Consider the following 14,764-nt stretch of genomic DNA (forward strand, 5'->3'; position numbering starts at 1 on the left):
GGTTGGATCGTTACAAATTTATACTAATACTATTTATCAATAATAGAGTTTAACGAATTAGTAAGTCAAACAAATAGAGCAACAACTCCAAAATTTTTACTTTTCAACATTAGAGTTGGACGACTTAGTAAATCACATAAACGGAGATGCTATTCCAGGTTTAAAACTTAATTTATACTAATAGTACTTTTATCGAGTAAACTTGAACGAATAAATAACTCAAATATACAAAGATACAAATTCAAATTTAAAACTTAAGAAACATATAGCAAAACTAATTAGTAATAAAATAAAATATTTTAAAGACTTTTTTATCTTGTAGAACCAATTCAATGGGGAATGTAGTGTGTGAATTATAACGATCTGGTACTTCCCACATACGGACAATCCGAATTTTCAACTTTCATTGCATTTTTGAAATTATTATATCCTTGATGAAATCGCTGTGAGTAGCCATTCTTTGCATAAGCCGTATGTTTTCTTGAATTCTTGATAGTAGTAGGAAGATTAGAATTGAAGTATCGTGTATCAGTGAAAGAAATATAAGTTGCAGTTTTGAGCAGTTGTTACCGAGTAGTGGATTTCAAACATCAGTTTCAATCGTGGTTTAGATGGTTGAGGACACTCTGACTATCATTATTTTGCATAGATAATTTAGGGCACGTGGAAGATAAAAAGTTTTTAAATAATATTGTAGATTAAACGTTTTTTACATGTAAAACCATTTCATTCTTAAAAAATAAAATGTTCTGAAATTTCTACCGGCATCTTGTAGGACCTTTTTCTCCCAAATAAACTTTTAGTTCGTAATTAGTTGGAGCAAAGTCTTAAAATGCCAAGTGGCATACTAGAATGATGTCACATGAATGAGATTACTTTTTCTTTTACTTATAGTTATAGATAGATATGACAACAAGTGATAGGGTGTCAAAGTTGAAGTATTTAAAGAAAATTATTTCTTTCTACAAGTGATGAATATCACCTATTTATTAAAAATATTTTTTCAAACAACCTAAGGTCACTAATAACACTAAAAAGACGTCTTGCCAAAGAAAATAAAAATATTTTTTTTACTATATAAAACATTACTTAATACCACAAAAGAAGATACGAGTATCTAATTTGAAGGGGAAAAAACTGTTTGACTGGATTTGTCATCTTTATATTCAATTCCAATTTTTATTTTTGTAAAAAAGAACATATTGTGCCAATCGATTAAATTCATTGACATATTAGCTCCTGGATTGGAGCTGGTCGATCAGCTAGTTGAGTTTGTCTTTTAAGAGGTAATAATTAAGGATTATTCTCTAACAATTACATCAAATAAAATGAGACGAGGGAAAGTTTATTTCAATTAAGAGCACAACAACAACAACAACTACCCAGTAAAATCCCACATAGTGAAGTCTGGGGAGGGTAATGTGTACGCAAACCTTACCCCTGCTCCGGTAGGACAGAGAGGCTGTTTCCGATAGACCATCGGCTCATAACGACGGAAATAAAGAAAAGCAAGGAAAACAAGAAAAGAAAAGAGAATTCATTAGTAACTCCAGTAAAAACCATTATAGTAACAGAATCATAAAAATCAAAAGATGAATGACTTGCAATAACAGTAACCAGAGTCTAAGGAATCTAAGATAAACAACAAGAATAGTGTGGGTTCAACATAAACTGCAAACCATCTAAGATCAACCCTAATCCAACCCCGCCTCACCTCCGGCATGCAGTAAGGAAAGCTCCACTACCCCTATCCTACAACTCTAATGCTAGTCCTTCAGGCCTTCCTATCAAGGGCCATGTCCTCGGAAATCTGTAGACGAACCATGTCCTGCCTGATCACCTCTCCCCAGTACTTCTTAGGTCTGCCTCTACCTCTTCTCGTGCCCACCACGGCCAACCGCTCACACCTCTTCACCGGAGCATCGATGCTTCTCCTCTGTACGTGCCCGAACCATCTGAGCCTCGCTTCCCGCATCTTGTCATCCACAGGGGCGACGCCCACCTTTCTCCGAATATCTTCATTCCTGATCTTTTCTAACCTAGTGTGCCCGCACATCCACCTCAGCATCTGCATCTCTGCTACTTTCAACCTCTGGATATGAGAGTTCTTAACCGGCCAACACTCTGCCCTATACAACATTGCCGGTCTAACCACAACTCTATAAAACTTACCTTTGAGTATCGGTGGAACTTTCTTGTCACACAAGACTCCAGATGCAAGCCTCCATTTCATCCAGCCCGCCCCTATGCGGTGAGTGACGTCCTCGTCGATCTCTCCGTCCCCTTGAATCACCGACCCAAGGTACTTGAAGCTATCTCTCTTGGGGATGACCTGTGACCCAAGCCTCACGTCCCCGCCTACATCCCTTGACTCAGTGCTAAACTTGCACTCCAGGTACTCTGTCTTAGACCTACTTAATTTGAAACCCTTAGACTCGAGAGTCTGTCTCCAAACCTCCAATCTCTCGTTAACACATGTCGTCGTGTCGTCAATTAGAACAATGTCATCAGCAAATAGCATACACCATGGCACCTCCCCTTGAATATGATGTGTCAAAGCATCCATCACCAAGGCAAATAAGAATGGCCTAAGCGCAGAGCCTTGGTGTAACCCCATAACAACCGGAAAATGCTCCAAGTCGCCTCCCACAGTCCTAACCTTAGTCTTAGCTCCATCATACATATCCTTGATCGCTCTTATGTAGGCTACCGACACGCCCTTTGCCTCAATACATCTCCAGAGCACCTCCCTAGGAACCTTATCATACGCTTTCTCCAAGTCAATAAACACCATATGCAGACCCTTCTTCTTATCCCTATACTATTCCACCAACCTCCTAACAAGGTGGATAGCTTCCATAGTGGAGCGGCCCAACATGAACCCAACCTGATTGTCGGATATAGACGTCGTCTTCCTCACCCTCACCTCCACCACCCTCTCCCAAACTTTCATGGTATGACTAAGTAACTTGATACCCCTATAATTGTTACAACACTGGGTATCACCTTTGTTCTCGTACAACGGTACCACTGTATTCGACCTCCATTCCTCTGGCATCCTTTTCGTCCTAAAAATTACATTGAACAACCCAGTCAGCCATTCCAATCCTGCCCTACCCACATACTTCCAAAACTCAACTGGAATTTTATCTGTCCCCGGTCGCTCTACCCCTACTCATCTTACGCAAAGCCACCACGACCTCATCGACCTAATACGCCTGCAATACCTAAAATCTCGGAGACTCTCCAAATGCCCCAAGTCCCCTAGCGCTGTATCTCGGTCCCCCTCCTCATTTAGAAGACCATAGAAGTACGTCTGCCATCTCTTCTTAATCTAGGGATCTCCCACCAATACTCTACCATCCTTATCTTTGATGCACTTCACTTGGTCCAGATCCTAGGCCTTCCTCTCCCTCGTTTTAGCCAGCCGAAACAACTTCATATCCCCTTATTTCTCCCCTAATTCCTCATATATACGGCTAAACACTGCATTCTTAGCCTCCGTGACCGCCAGCTTCACCTCCTTCCTAGCCACTTTGTACCTCTCTCTATTCATTCTCCTCTTCTCCTCGCTCGAGCTCCCTGCCAACTTCGCGTACGCTACCTTCTTCGCCTCCACTTTATCTTAAACTATGTCATTCCACCACCAGTCTCCTTGGTGCATGCCAGGAAAACCCTTCGATACACCTAGCACCTCTCTCACCGCCTTCCTCACATAGTTCGCCGTAGTTGACCACATAGTGCTCGCGTATCCACTACTCCTCCAAGATCCCATAGCAGATAACCGCCCCTCCAATTCTTGGGTTTTATCCTTGGTTAAAGCTCCCCATCTAATCCTTGGTCGGCCACGAGCATACCTCTTCTTCCTCTTCATCATAATGCCGATGTCCATCACTAAGAGCCTATGCTGAGTCGTGAGGGTCTCTCCCGGGATAACCTTGCAATCCTTGCACAACCCTCTATCACACCTTCTGAGGAGAAGGTAATCGATCTGAGTCTTCACCGCCGAACTTCAGAAAGTAACCAGATACTCCTCTCTCTTCGGAAAAGTTGAGTTCGCAATCACCAGCTCGAAAGCCTTAGCGAAATCTAACAGCGAAGTACCTCCTCTGTTACTATCCCCAAGGCCAAAGTCACCATGCACCTCACCATAACTACCAGCAGCCGCCCCGATATGGCCACTAAAATCCCCTCCAATAAATAACCTTTTAGTAAGAGGAATACTACGCACAATCTCATCCAGACCCTCCCAAAAGCGCCTCTTAACCTCCTCATCCAAGCCCGTTTGCGGCACGTAAGCGCTAACTACATTGAGGGTGCACTCACCAATGACCAACTTAATAAACATTAGCCTATTATTCACTCGCCTAACCTCAACCACAGACCCTCTAAGATCCCTATCCACTAAGATACCCACTTCATTCTTACTCCTCACGACTCCAGAGTACCACAACTTATACCCGTCTGCATTCCTCTCCTTTGACCCTGCCCACCTAGTCTCCTGGACACAAGCTATATTAACCTTTCTCTTCTGGAGAATCTTTGCCAACTCAATAGACTTACCTGTCAGCGTGCCTATGTTCCACGACTCGATCCTCAATCTATAGACTCCCTTTTTTTCCTTACCCTCCTTTCCTCTCGTCCCAACCCCTGACCCCCTCCCCACCCAACTTCTCACCCCCGGCACCCCTCGAGGACATGACCTTACTCTACCATCCCACACCACGGCCACTATACCTACGACAGACTTCGGAAGGCACTAACCCGGGCCCAAACCAGAAAATAGCCGGTTGCAACTACAAGTATACTAAAAATATGCTTAAAATGGTGCTAACTAGATAGCCACAAATTATCTAACACAGAGAAAGAGACAAGAAAACCGGAGGTACCAACTCCCGATAGAAAGAACCTGGAAATATGACTTGATGCACCCGGAGATGCTCCGCTCTACTCGCCCGTATGCCTCGTGCTTGCTTGGGTAGCTGTCACACCTCCTTTTTGCGCGCCTACCCCGACGGATAAATACGTGAGGGAGTTTTTCCAATTTAAGTGACAATATTCGAAATGGGATTATTTATTTAATTTAGAGTTGCCACTTGGGAAAGGTTTGGCTTTTGGTGTCCCAAGTCACCGGTTTATCTTGAATTCCAATTCGAGGAAAATATTCGACTTTCCAAATGAAGTCTGCGAACCAGAAATTCTAAGTAAGGAATTCTGTTGACCCGAGGGAAAGTGTTAGGCACCCCCGAATCCCGTGGTTCTAGCACGGTCGCTTAAATTGTTTTAATGGCTAAATATCTGATTTTAATACATGTTATAACTTGTGTGCTTTTATTAGGTTTAAACCGCTTTTATTATTATTATTTATTTTTTATGGAATTGCAACGTCGTGAAAACGCATCTCGAACCACGTCACAATCAATGCACCCGTGGTTGTTAATACGCTCCGACTCCGTTGAGATTTGGATTTGGGTCACATAAATGCACACCCGTATTTAAGAAGGTAAGATAAATTAAGGCACGTCCTAAAGAGACTAACGTATTGTTATTTTAGGAAGAGGCCGTGAAAATTCGCTAAACGGACAACTCCGAAGTCTAATCAATTATTGTATACGTTTATTGAGGGCCCCACGATTTGTAATTTATTTGGCGAGGCGCACCTCATTTTATTTTAAAGGTCGTCCTATAATGACTATGTTTTCTATTTTTGTTTATCTCTAAAATAAATGAAGAAAAGGTCCTACTTTATTTACATACTTACGAGTTATTATAGTTAAGTTTCGAACATGATTCGTTAAATCCAAAATGAACGTAGTAAGAGTAGTCCGTTTGACAGTTATGGGCCCAGGCCTAATGTGCATGGCGTGAAACTAGACCTGGGCCATCCTTATTCCAATTGGGCCTAGTTGACTTATTTTATATATCTTTGACATTTACAAGGGGGCTGAAATGTGAACCCGTGCTATCTAATTAAGCAATGTTCCTATAAGTTTCAAAACAAACCTTTTTGTTACATGAGGTAACTATTAAGTATTTTAGAAATAGTCTAAGGGGCCTAACAGGCTTTTTTTTGAGATATACTATTTAACAAATAATACTGAAACAACAGAACATGTTTTCTACAACATCAATCCATTTTTAACTAAGCGCACAACGGAGGAAGTTTACAACTAAACTACTACAAAACATTGTTCAGTTATACATGGCCCATACCTACATGATTCTAGTAGAAGACATAAACTATTATTTGTATACCTCTTAGTGTTCAATATACAACTAAAAGATATTCAAAACAACTTCAACTCTTCATTTTCATTCATGCTTCAAATTTCAGCTTACATTGAACCAGTGGATCAGTTGTGTACCTGATATTGGAAAGCAAGGAAAGAAGATGAAGATCAGTAGAAGCAGCAGTAGTATAGCGACAACAGGTTCAGCAACACAGTGAAATCCTAGGAAATCGAAGTATGACCCCAAAAGAATACTCTGAATCAATCAAGATTAGTGACAGAAATTCCAAGCAGCAGAGGCGAGCCAAACCAAATTTTAGAATGGTTTCGAGAACCAAATAAGGTTGCAGAGATGACTCCAAACAAACCAATATGCTCAACAAAATGAATCCAGCACCCACAAGCCATACCCAAATGAAACAGAAACAAATAGAATGACTCGCTACTAAGGTTTGAATGAGTCCAATGACTCCAAACTTCTAGTACTGGACAGGGTTTCTCCTTCGAAAACAAAAGAAACTATGTTCTGGTCTTTTAAAAGAGATATAGGAGCTAAACTTCCAATGGGAGATTGAAAACAAATTCAAAAAAAGAAAGCAATCAAGCAGTATTTTTCTTTTGCTCTCCAAAAGCTCCCTTCACTTCTAGTTTTTTTCTCCTCCCTCGAATGTCCTAAACCCTTCCCCTTTTATAACCCAAATTGACCTCCATTCCAGCATGTTAAAACCAATTAAAAACTGACCCCCCATGCTTCCTTATTCTAAATTTTTAAAAAGCACTCATTTTATACCCCTTTTCGGATGTAACTCTTTTCAGTTTTTTAAAGTCTGAAATGCCTGTTATTCTCTGCAGGCCATTAGTGGATGTTCAAATAATATTTAATTCAAATCAAGCATGGTTAAATGAATTGATTAATTCAAAAGCATCTGTCCACACATGGCTTCCACTAACAGTTTAAAGTAGTGAATTAAATCCAATTCATTAGTTAAAACAGTTCCTAGACTAATAGATAAATGGTACAGATTGACTCAATCAGAATTGAAGCAATATGAATCAAATTGTCATCAGGTTATTTTAACATTCAAGACTGCGAAACTAATCGACGACACTTATTTAACAGACTATATATTACAACGTATACAATCGATAACAAATAATCGAACTCGAACAGGCGCGGGGGTGATTTCATACTGATAGACACAATGATTTTACGAAAAACTTAACTAATCGACGGAGCCTATTCGACTCGATTGCACAAACTGTAATTACACGCAATAAAACACGCAGAAGCAAATTCGACCAAATAAAAAGGTCCGAGCGAGATGGACAGAATAGTCGACACAATTGAAAACAACTCAAACTGACATTTAAACACATAAACAAACATCAACAAACAACAACATGGAACTGACAAGGAAAAGAAAATACCTTAAGAAATTGAAGGTTAGACGACCCCGTCTTGGACTCTGACTCGGACCACTTTTTGGGGTCGAACGAACTTTAATCGAAGTGTTATTAACTGAGAACACCTTGATTAAGGTCTATTAGACCCCAACCCTTTTGTTTAATTGGACAAAAGCCTTAGGTTCTGTATTTCTAGTGTTCATGCAGTTGATTTGGGTCTTGGAGTTTTCTGGTTAGATTCGAACCAAACCAAGCTTGGTTTGGTCATGAGGGAGGTCAGGGGAGTAACTGGTATGGATTTGGGGTGGTTTGGCATAGGTTGATGTTTGGCTCGAATCTTCAAATGAAGATTCGAGACGATGGGGGAAGATTTGAGACAAGAGAGTAACATATTTGGAACGGGGGTGGTCAGATGGTTTATGGGTGTTAATCTGGTAACCGGCAGCGTTGATGCCACCGGGTTTCAGGCGATGGGGTAAGGTGGTGACGCTAGGGTTCTTGGGGGTCGTCTGGTTTATTGAGAGAGACGAAGAGAGGGGGGCAGCTTAGGGGGGTGTAGGGTGCGTTGGAGAGTATATATATGTGATGGGTGAATGAATCCAAGCCGTTAGATCTAATGAGATCAACGGTTTGGATCACTTCACTTATATAAAACGGGGTCGTTTTGGTCTCAGTGGGGACTGGGTCGAGGATGGTAATGGGTCGGGTTGGCTGAGGTGGGTTAGGATTGTGAGACGAGAGCCGTTGGATTGATCCAGGTCGAGTGGCTGTGATCTTTGATGGCGAAACGACGCAGTTTCAATATTACACTACGTCGTTTCGCATGTCTTCGAGGCCGGCTAGACTGGACCGGGTGGGGGTGAGATTTGGGCCTGATTTTTTGGGCCTGGTCCGATTTCGATTTGTCCAATTTTAACTCATTTCTTTTCTTCTTTTAATTCCTTTTCTAAATACTAATCTACCAAAAATCCTAAAATAAGTTGTAAAACTACAATCATATCAAAAAGACATTAATTGACTCACACAAGATCAAACATTAATTAAACAAAATCACACCATTAAACAACAAAATGACAAAATTACCAAAAATAATATTTTTGTGATTTTCATTCATTTAAAAACCAAATACGATTTAATTAATTCCTAATAGTAGAATAAGATCCTAAATTTACATGCAACATATTTTTTGTATTTTTAATTAATAAAAATAAACAATCAAAGACAAAAACTACAAATAACTATAAAAAAAATGCCATGAAAATCCTCAAAATTATACATAAAGACAATTTATTTTATTTTTCGATTTCTTTTAGAGTAATTATCGTGGAAGCAAAAATCACGTGCTCACAACTGCCCCTCTTTGTCCGAAAACACGAAGAGTTTTCTTGCAAAGATAAAGTGAGCGGATACGAGCGATTTTTGCCCGTTGGAATACTCTGTGTGAAGCATTGTTTTTATTTTTTTTAGAAAGATTTGACCGAACCTTTGCTTCAAAGGTTTCCTACATATCCTGGGCTAAACAGGAATCAGGTCAATGTAGTTCGGGAAGTTTTGGTAGCCGGGACTACCATGGAACTGCAATGCTGCTGTTTCTGTTGTTGCATGCTGTTACTACTGCTTTACCGACCTCCTTATTACACCAAAGGAGAATTAAAACTAAGCTAGTTATGCCTATCAACTACTAGTTACAAGATTCCTATCTATAATTCTTTCGCAAATTGATCTTGAGTCTTAGCTGATTCTGCTTGTAGACTTCGATCTGAATCTTGATGCTCACAAGTTGTAGGCGCTTGTTTATTTTTGAAGCGGGATTGACGGAGCTCGTGACTTCGATCAGATTTTGAGCGATCTGCACTTTATTGCTCCAATATTTGGGAACATCTTCTTTTTGTTCTTTTCTTCCTTTCTTTATTCTGGATTGGGACTCACTCCGTAGGTCATCTCGATCCCTTGCCTCGAGGTCAAACCTGCTCAGACAACAAAACAAACAAACGAACGGAATTTTTTTTTGCCCCAGTTTCACTAGGAAAAATTGTGAGTTACTTGCCATAAAAATCTACAGAATTGATGAGGGGATTGGAAACCTCAAGTCTAAAATGCGCAACTCAGGGATTGGAGCCCTAATGTTGGCTAACAAAAATCGTTCAACTCAGGGATTGGAGCCCTAATGTCGGCTAAAGGAAAATCGCTCAACTTAGGGATTGGAGCCCTAATGTCGGCTAAAGGAAACTTGCTCAACTCAGGTATTGGAACCCTAATGACGGCTAAAAGAAAATTGCTCAACTCAGGGATAGGAGCCCTAATGTCGGCTAAAGGAAAAATTGCTCAACTCAGGGATTGGAGCCCTAATGTCGGCTAAAGAAAAATTGCTCAACTCAGGGATTGGAGCCCTAATATCGGCTAAAGGAAAAATCGCTCAACTCAGGGATTGGAGCCCTAATGGCGGCTAAAAAATTGCTCAACTCAGGGATTGGAGCCCTAATGTCGGCTAAAAGAAAATCGCTCAACTCAGGGATTGGAGCCCTAATGTTGGCTAAAGGAAAATTGCTCAACTCAGAGATTGGATCCCTAATGTCGGCTAAAGGAAACTTGCTCAACTCAGGGATTGGAGCCCTAATGTCGGCTAAAAGAAAATCGCTCAACTCAGGGATTGGAGCCCTAATGTCGGCTAAAAGAAAATCGCTCAACTTAGGGATTGGAGCCCTAATGTCGGCTAAAGGAAAATTCGCTCAACTCAGGGATTGGAGCCCTAATGTCGGCTAAAAGAGAGTTGCTCAACTCAGGGATTGGATCCCTAATGTCGGCTAAAAGAAAAATCGTTCAACTCAGGGATTGGAGCCCTAATGTCGGCTAAAGTAAAATTGCTCAACTCAGGGATTGGAGCCCTAATGTCGGCTAAAAGAAAAATCGCTCAACTCAGGGATTGAAGCCCTAATGTCGGCTAAAGGAAAATTGCTCAACTCAGGGATTGGAACCCTAATGTCGGCTAAAAGAAAAATCGTTCAACTCAGGGATTGGAGCCCTAATATCGGCTAAAGGAAAATTGCTCAACTCAGTTATTGGAGCCCTAATGTTGGCTAAAAGAAAATTGCTCAACTCAGGGATTGGAGCCCTAATGTCGGCTAACGGAAAATTTCTCAACTCAGGGATTGGAGCCATAATGTCGGCTAAAGGAAAGTTGCTCAACTCAGGGATTGGAGCCCTAATGTTGGCTAAAGAAAAATTGCTCAACTCAGGGATTGGAGCCCTAATGTCGGCTAAAAAAAAATTGCTCAACTCAGGGATTGGAGCCCTAATGTTGGCTAATGGAAAATAGGTTGATATTGGGGATTCAAAACTAACCCCCTTTTTTTGGAATTTTCTTCTTATTTCTCTTTTCGTTTTTTTTAATTATTATTTTTTTGTTCAGTAAAAAATGCAGGAAAGAATTTGGAGGAAACTTCCCTTTTGGGTTGATTCCTTGCTGCAAAGCTGTTTTCTGCACTTGTGCATTTCTTTTCCCTTTTTGTTGCACCTTCTTCTTGCCCGGTTGCTTTGGATTGCACCTGTTTCAATTTTCCAAACAAAGAACAATTGTCAGTTTGAAAACGGTGGTTGGTTCGGTGTCCTTGATCATTCCAATTGCTTGGTCCCAACCTCATTTCTGTTGAGAAACTTTGCCATTGACTGGCTTCGAAGGTGACCCCCTTCCGAACTGATAAGACTCAGATTTCAGGATTTCATGATGATTCGCCCGTGTAAGGCTTTGGTTCTTCCATCTCATTCTGCTTGGGGATTTTTACTGGGGCAGATCTCATTGGGGATTTTTTTTAATGCCTTTCTTTGGAGGTAATCAACATCAATATCAGTCAGGATTGGACTGACGCACCACTGAGGCTGGGTATTTTCTTCACTTCTTGCTAGATGGAGCTCTGTGAAACCGGTCCTGCCACCTTTTCTTTCTAACACATTTGGAATTTAGGGTTAGACCGAAAGGGATTCAATGAAAGGTAAACAAAGAGCGGAGAAATGAATTTAAAAGAGAAGCGTCCCTTTCGGGGAAAAGAAGGACTTATCTGAGGTGCATGCTGGCTTTAAACTGACATGACATGCCTTTTGGACTGGATGCCTGAATCTCACGAACTTGCATTTCCTCATGAACCAAAAACGGATCTATATTTCCCTACCAGGGAACCTTGTCAGAACTTTCTGTAGTGAAATCATTTTTTCGTCCGACAGCGCCCTTTGCGGGTTTTCGCTAGTCGACCTCTCTCATTTCTCTTCTCACCGTCGCCTGATAGCACTCTTTACGAGTTTTCACTAAACAAGCTCTCTCATTTCCAATTTCTCTACTCACCCTCGCCTTATGGTTCCCGTGTGGATTTTCACCAATAAGACTCTCTCATTTATTTCTCTCATAAAAAAATAACTTGGATTGACTTACAACTTTGGAACCATTCAAAACGGGGTTATCGCGGGACCATTACCACATCTGCCCCAGTTTCATTTTTGAGGAAATTTGGATTTTTATTTTGGTGTGACTGAACCCCAGAGAGAGGCTGCCTACATATCCTTTCGGAATCAAGTCAGACGTAGTTCAAGCAAATCATTTTTTTTTCAACGGTGCTTTTTGGATTCCAAAAAGGGTAGCCAAAGAAATGTAACCGGCTCAAAGGTTTGTAAAAATAGTTGATAGTGTTTGGGTAGCGGGAATAAAAAGACTTCATCATCTCAAATGTTCCAAGACGTCACTGAAGTAAACTCAAACATAGTACCTTTTGACCGCATTCGCATTCACAGCTGTTTTAGGATCATTTCCTTCAATATCACCCAGATATAACGCTCCCCTTGGTAATATCTTCCTGATGATGTATGGACCTTTCCAATTAGGAGCAAATTTTCCTTTCACTTCCTGGTGATACGGAAGAATGCCCTTAACACCAGTTGACCCACTTCAAAATTCCTAGGTTGCACTTTCTTGTTGTAAGCACGGGCCATTCTTTGTTGGTACAACTGCCCGTGACAGACCGCAGCCATTCGTTTTTCATCAATTAAGGTCAACTGCTCCAATCGAGTCTTAACCCACTCGCTATCTTCAATCTCTGCTTCGACAATGGTCCGGAGCGAAGGAATTTCTACCTCTGCGGTATCATAGCCTCGGTCCCATAAACCAACAAGTATGGGGTTGCCCCTACTGATGTGCGTACTGTAGTGCGATATCTTAGCAAGGCAAAAGGTAAATGTTCATGCCATTGTCTAGAACTCTGGATCGTCTTCCTCAAAATTTTCTTGATGTTTTTGTTTGCTGCTTCAACAGCGCCATTGGCTTTGGACCGATAAGGAGTGGAGTTCCTATGCGTTATTTTGAAATGTTCGCATACATCCTCCATCAAGTGACTATTCAGGTTTGCCGCATTATCTGTGATGATAGTTGTAGGAATACCGAAACGACAGATAAGATTTGAATGTACAAAATCCACCACGGCTTTCTTAGTGACTGATTTGAGAGTGACAGCTTCGACCCATTTTGTGAAGTAATCAATAGCGACCAATATGAATCTGTGTCCATTTGAGGCTTTTGGCTCGATTGGCCCAATGATGTCCATGCCCCAAGCAACAAATGGCCAAGGTGCAGACATGGGATGCAGCTCTGTTGGAGGTGCATGAATCAGATCTCCATGTACCTGGCACTGATGATATTTCCGGACGAAACTGAAACAGTCTTTCTCCATGGTTATCCAATAATACCCAGCTCGAAGGATTTTCTTCGCCAGGACATACCCATTCATATGAGGTCCACACACTCCAGCGTGTACTTCATGCATGATTTTTCCTGCTTCTTCGGCGTCAACACATCTTAACAAGTTGAGATCCGGGGTTCTTTTATACAATACCTTTTCGCTCAAAAAGAATCCACTCGCATGCCGCCTAATAGTTCTCTTTTGATCTCCAGTAGCATGTTCGGGGTATTCTTGTGTCTTCAAGAACCTCTTAACATTATGGTACCATGGCTGGGTACTTGGTCCTGCCTCGATTACATTACAGTAACCATGTCTTTCCCTAATTTGGATTTCCAAGGGATCGATGTGGGCATTGCCTGGGTAAGGTAACATTGAAGCTAAGGTGGCAAGTGCATCAGCTAGTTCATTGTGACACCGCAGGATATACCTCAACTCTATTGATTTGAATCGCTTGCTGAGATCCTCCACGTGCTGCCGGTAAGGAATAAACTTGAATCTCGAGTTTCCTATTCACCCTGGGCTTGTCGGATAATCAAATCAGAATCCCCCATAATCAACAAATCTTCAACATCTTGATCGATCGCCATATTCATGCCCATGATGCAGGCTTCATATTCAGATGTATTGTTCGTGCAAAAGAAACGAAGCCTAGCTGTAGCCGGATAGTGTTGACCAGTGGGGGAGATCAAGATTGCCCCAATTCCTACACCTTTGGCATTTACGGCCCCATCAAAGAACATCTTCCAAGCATGAGCGTTTTCCGAGACTACTTCTATGGTGTTTATTTCTTCATATGGAAAATAAGTACTCAATGGTTGGTATTCCTCATCAACTGGGTTCTCAGCCAAGTGATCTGCCAATGCCAGGGCTTTCATCGCCGTGCGAGTGACATAGACTATGTCAAATTCAGTAAGCAAGATCTGCCACTTTGCTAATCTCCCAGTAGGCATCGGTTTCTGGAATATGTACTTCAAAGGATCCAACCTGGTTATGAGGTAAGTAGTATGAGCTTGGAGATAATGTCTCAATTTCTGAGCGACCCATGTCAAAGCACAACACGTTCTTTCCAACAAAGTGTATTTGACCTCATAACCGGTGAACTTCTTGCTTAAGTAATAGATCGCCTGCTCTTTCTTTCCAGTTATGTCATGTTGTTCAAGGACACAACCGAAGGAATTTTCCAAGACCGTCAGATACAAGAACAAGGGTCTCTCTGGCTCTGGCGGGACCAAAACTGGAGGATTTGAAAGATATTATTTGATCTTGTCAAAAGCTTCTTGAGACTCAGTCGTCCATTTGATTGCTGCATCCTTCCTCAATAGCTTGAATATGGGCTCACATGTTCTAGTCAGTTGGGCAATGAATTGACTGATATAGTTTAACCTACCCAATAGACTCATCACGTCTTTC

The 14,764-nt window shown here is 41.3% G+C and overlaps 1 protein-coding gene across 1 annotated transcript; it reads right to left on the bottom strand.

Annotated features, from left to right (window-relative positions):
* Window positions 1-4,012: 4,012 nt before the first annotated feature.
* LOC104230622 (uncharacterized) lies at window positions 4,013-13,345 on the bottom strand. The gene is made up of 4 exons (XM_070163035.1): window positions 13,298-13,345; window positions 12,389-12,525; window positions 11,119-11,179; window positions 4,013-4,531 (listed from the first exon to the last, which is right to left on the bottom strand). Exons 1-4 carry the CDS (start codon window positions 13,343-13,345, stop codon window positions 4,013-4,015), a joined length of 765 nt encoding a protein of 254 aa, XP_070019136.1.
* Window positions 13,346-14,764: the final 1,419 nt, after the last annotated feature.

This window comes from Nicotiana sylvestris, chromosome 2 (genome assembly GCF_000393655.2).
Source record: "Nicotiana sylvestris chromosome 2, ASM39365v2, whole genome shotgun sequence".
Lineage (NCBI taxonomy): Eukaryota > Viridiplantae > Streptophyta > Magnoliopsida > Solanales > Solanaceae > Nicotiana > Nicotiana sylvestris.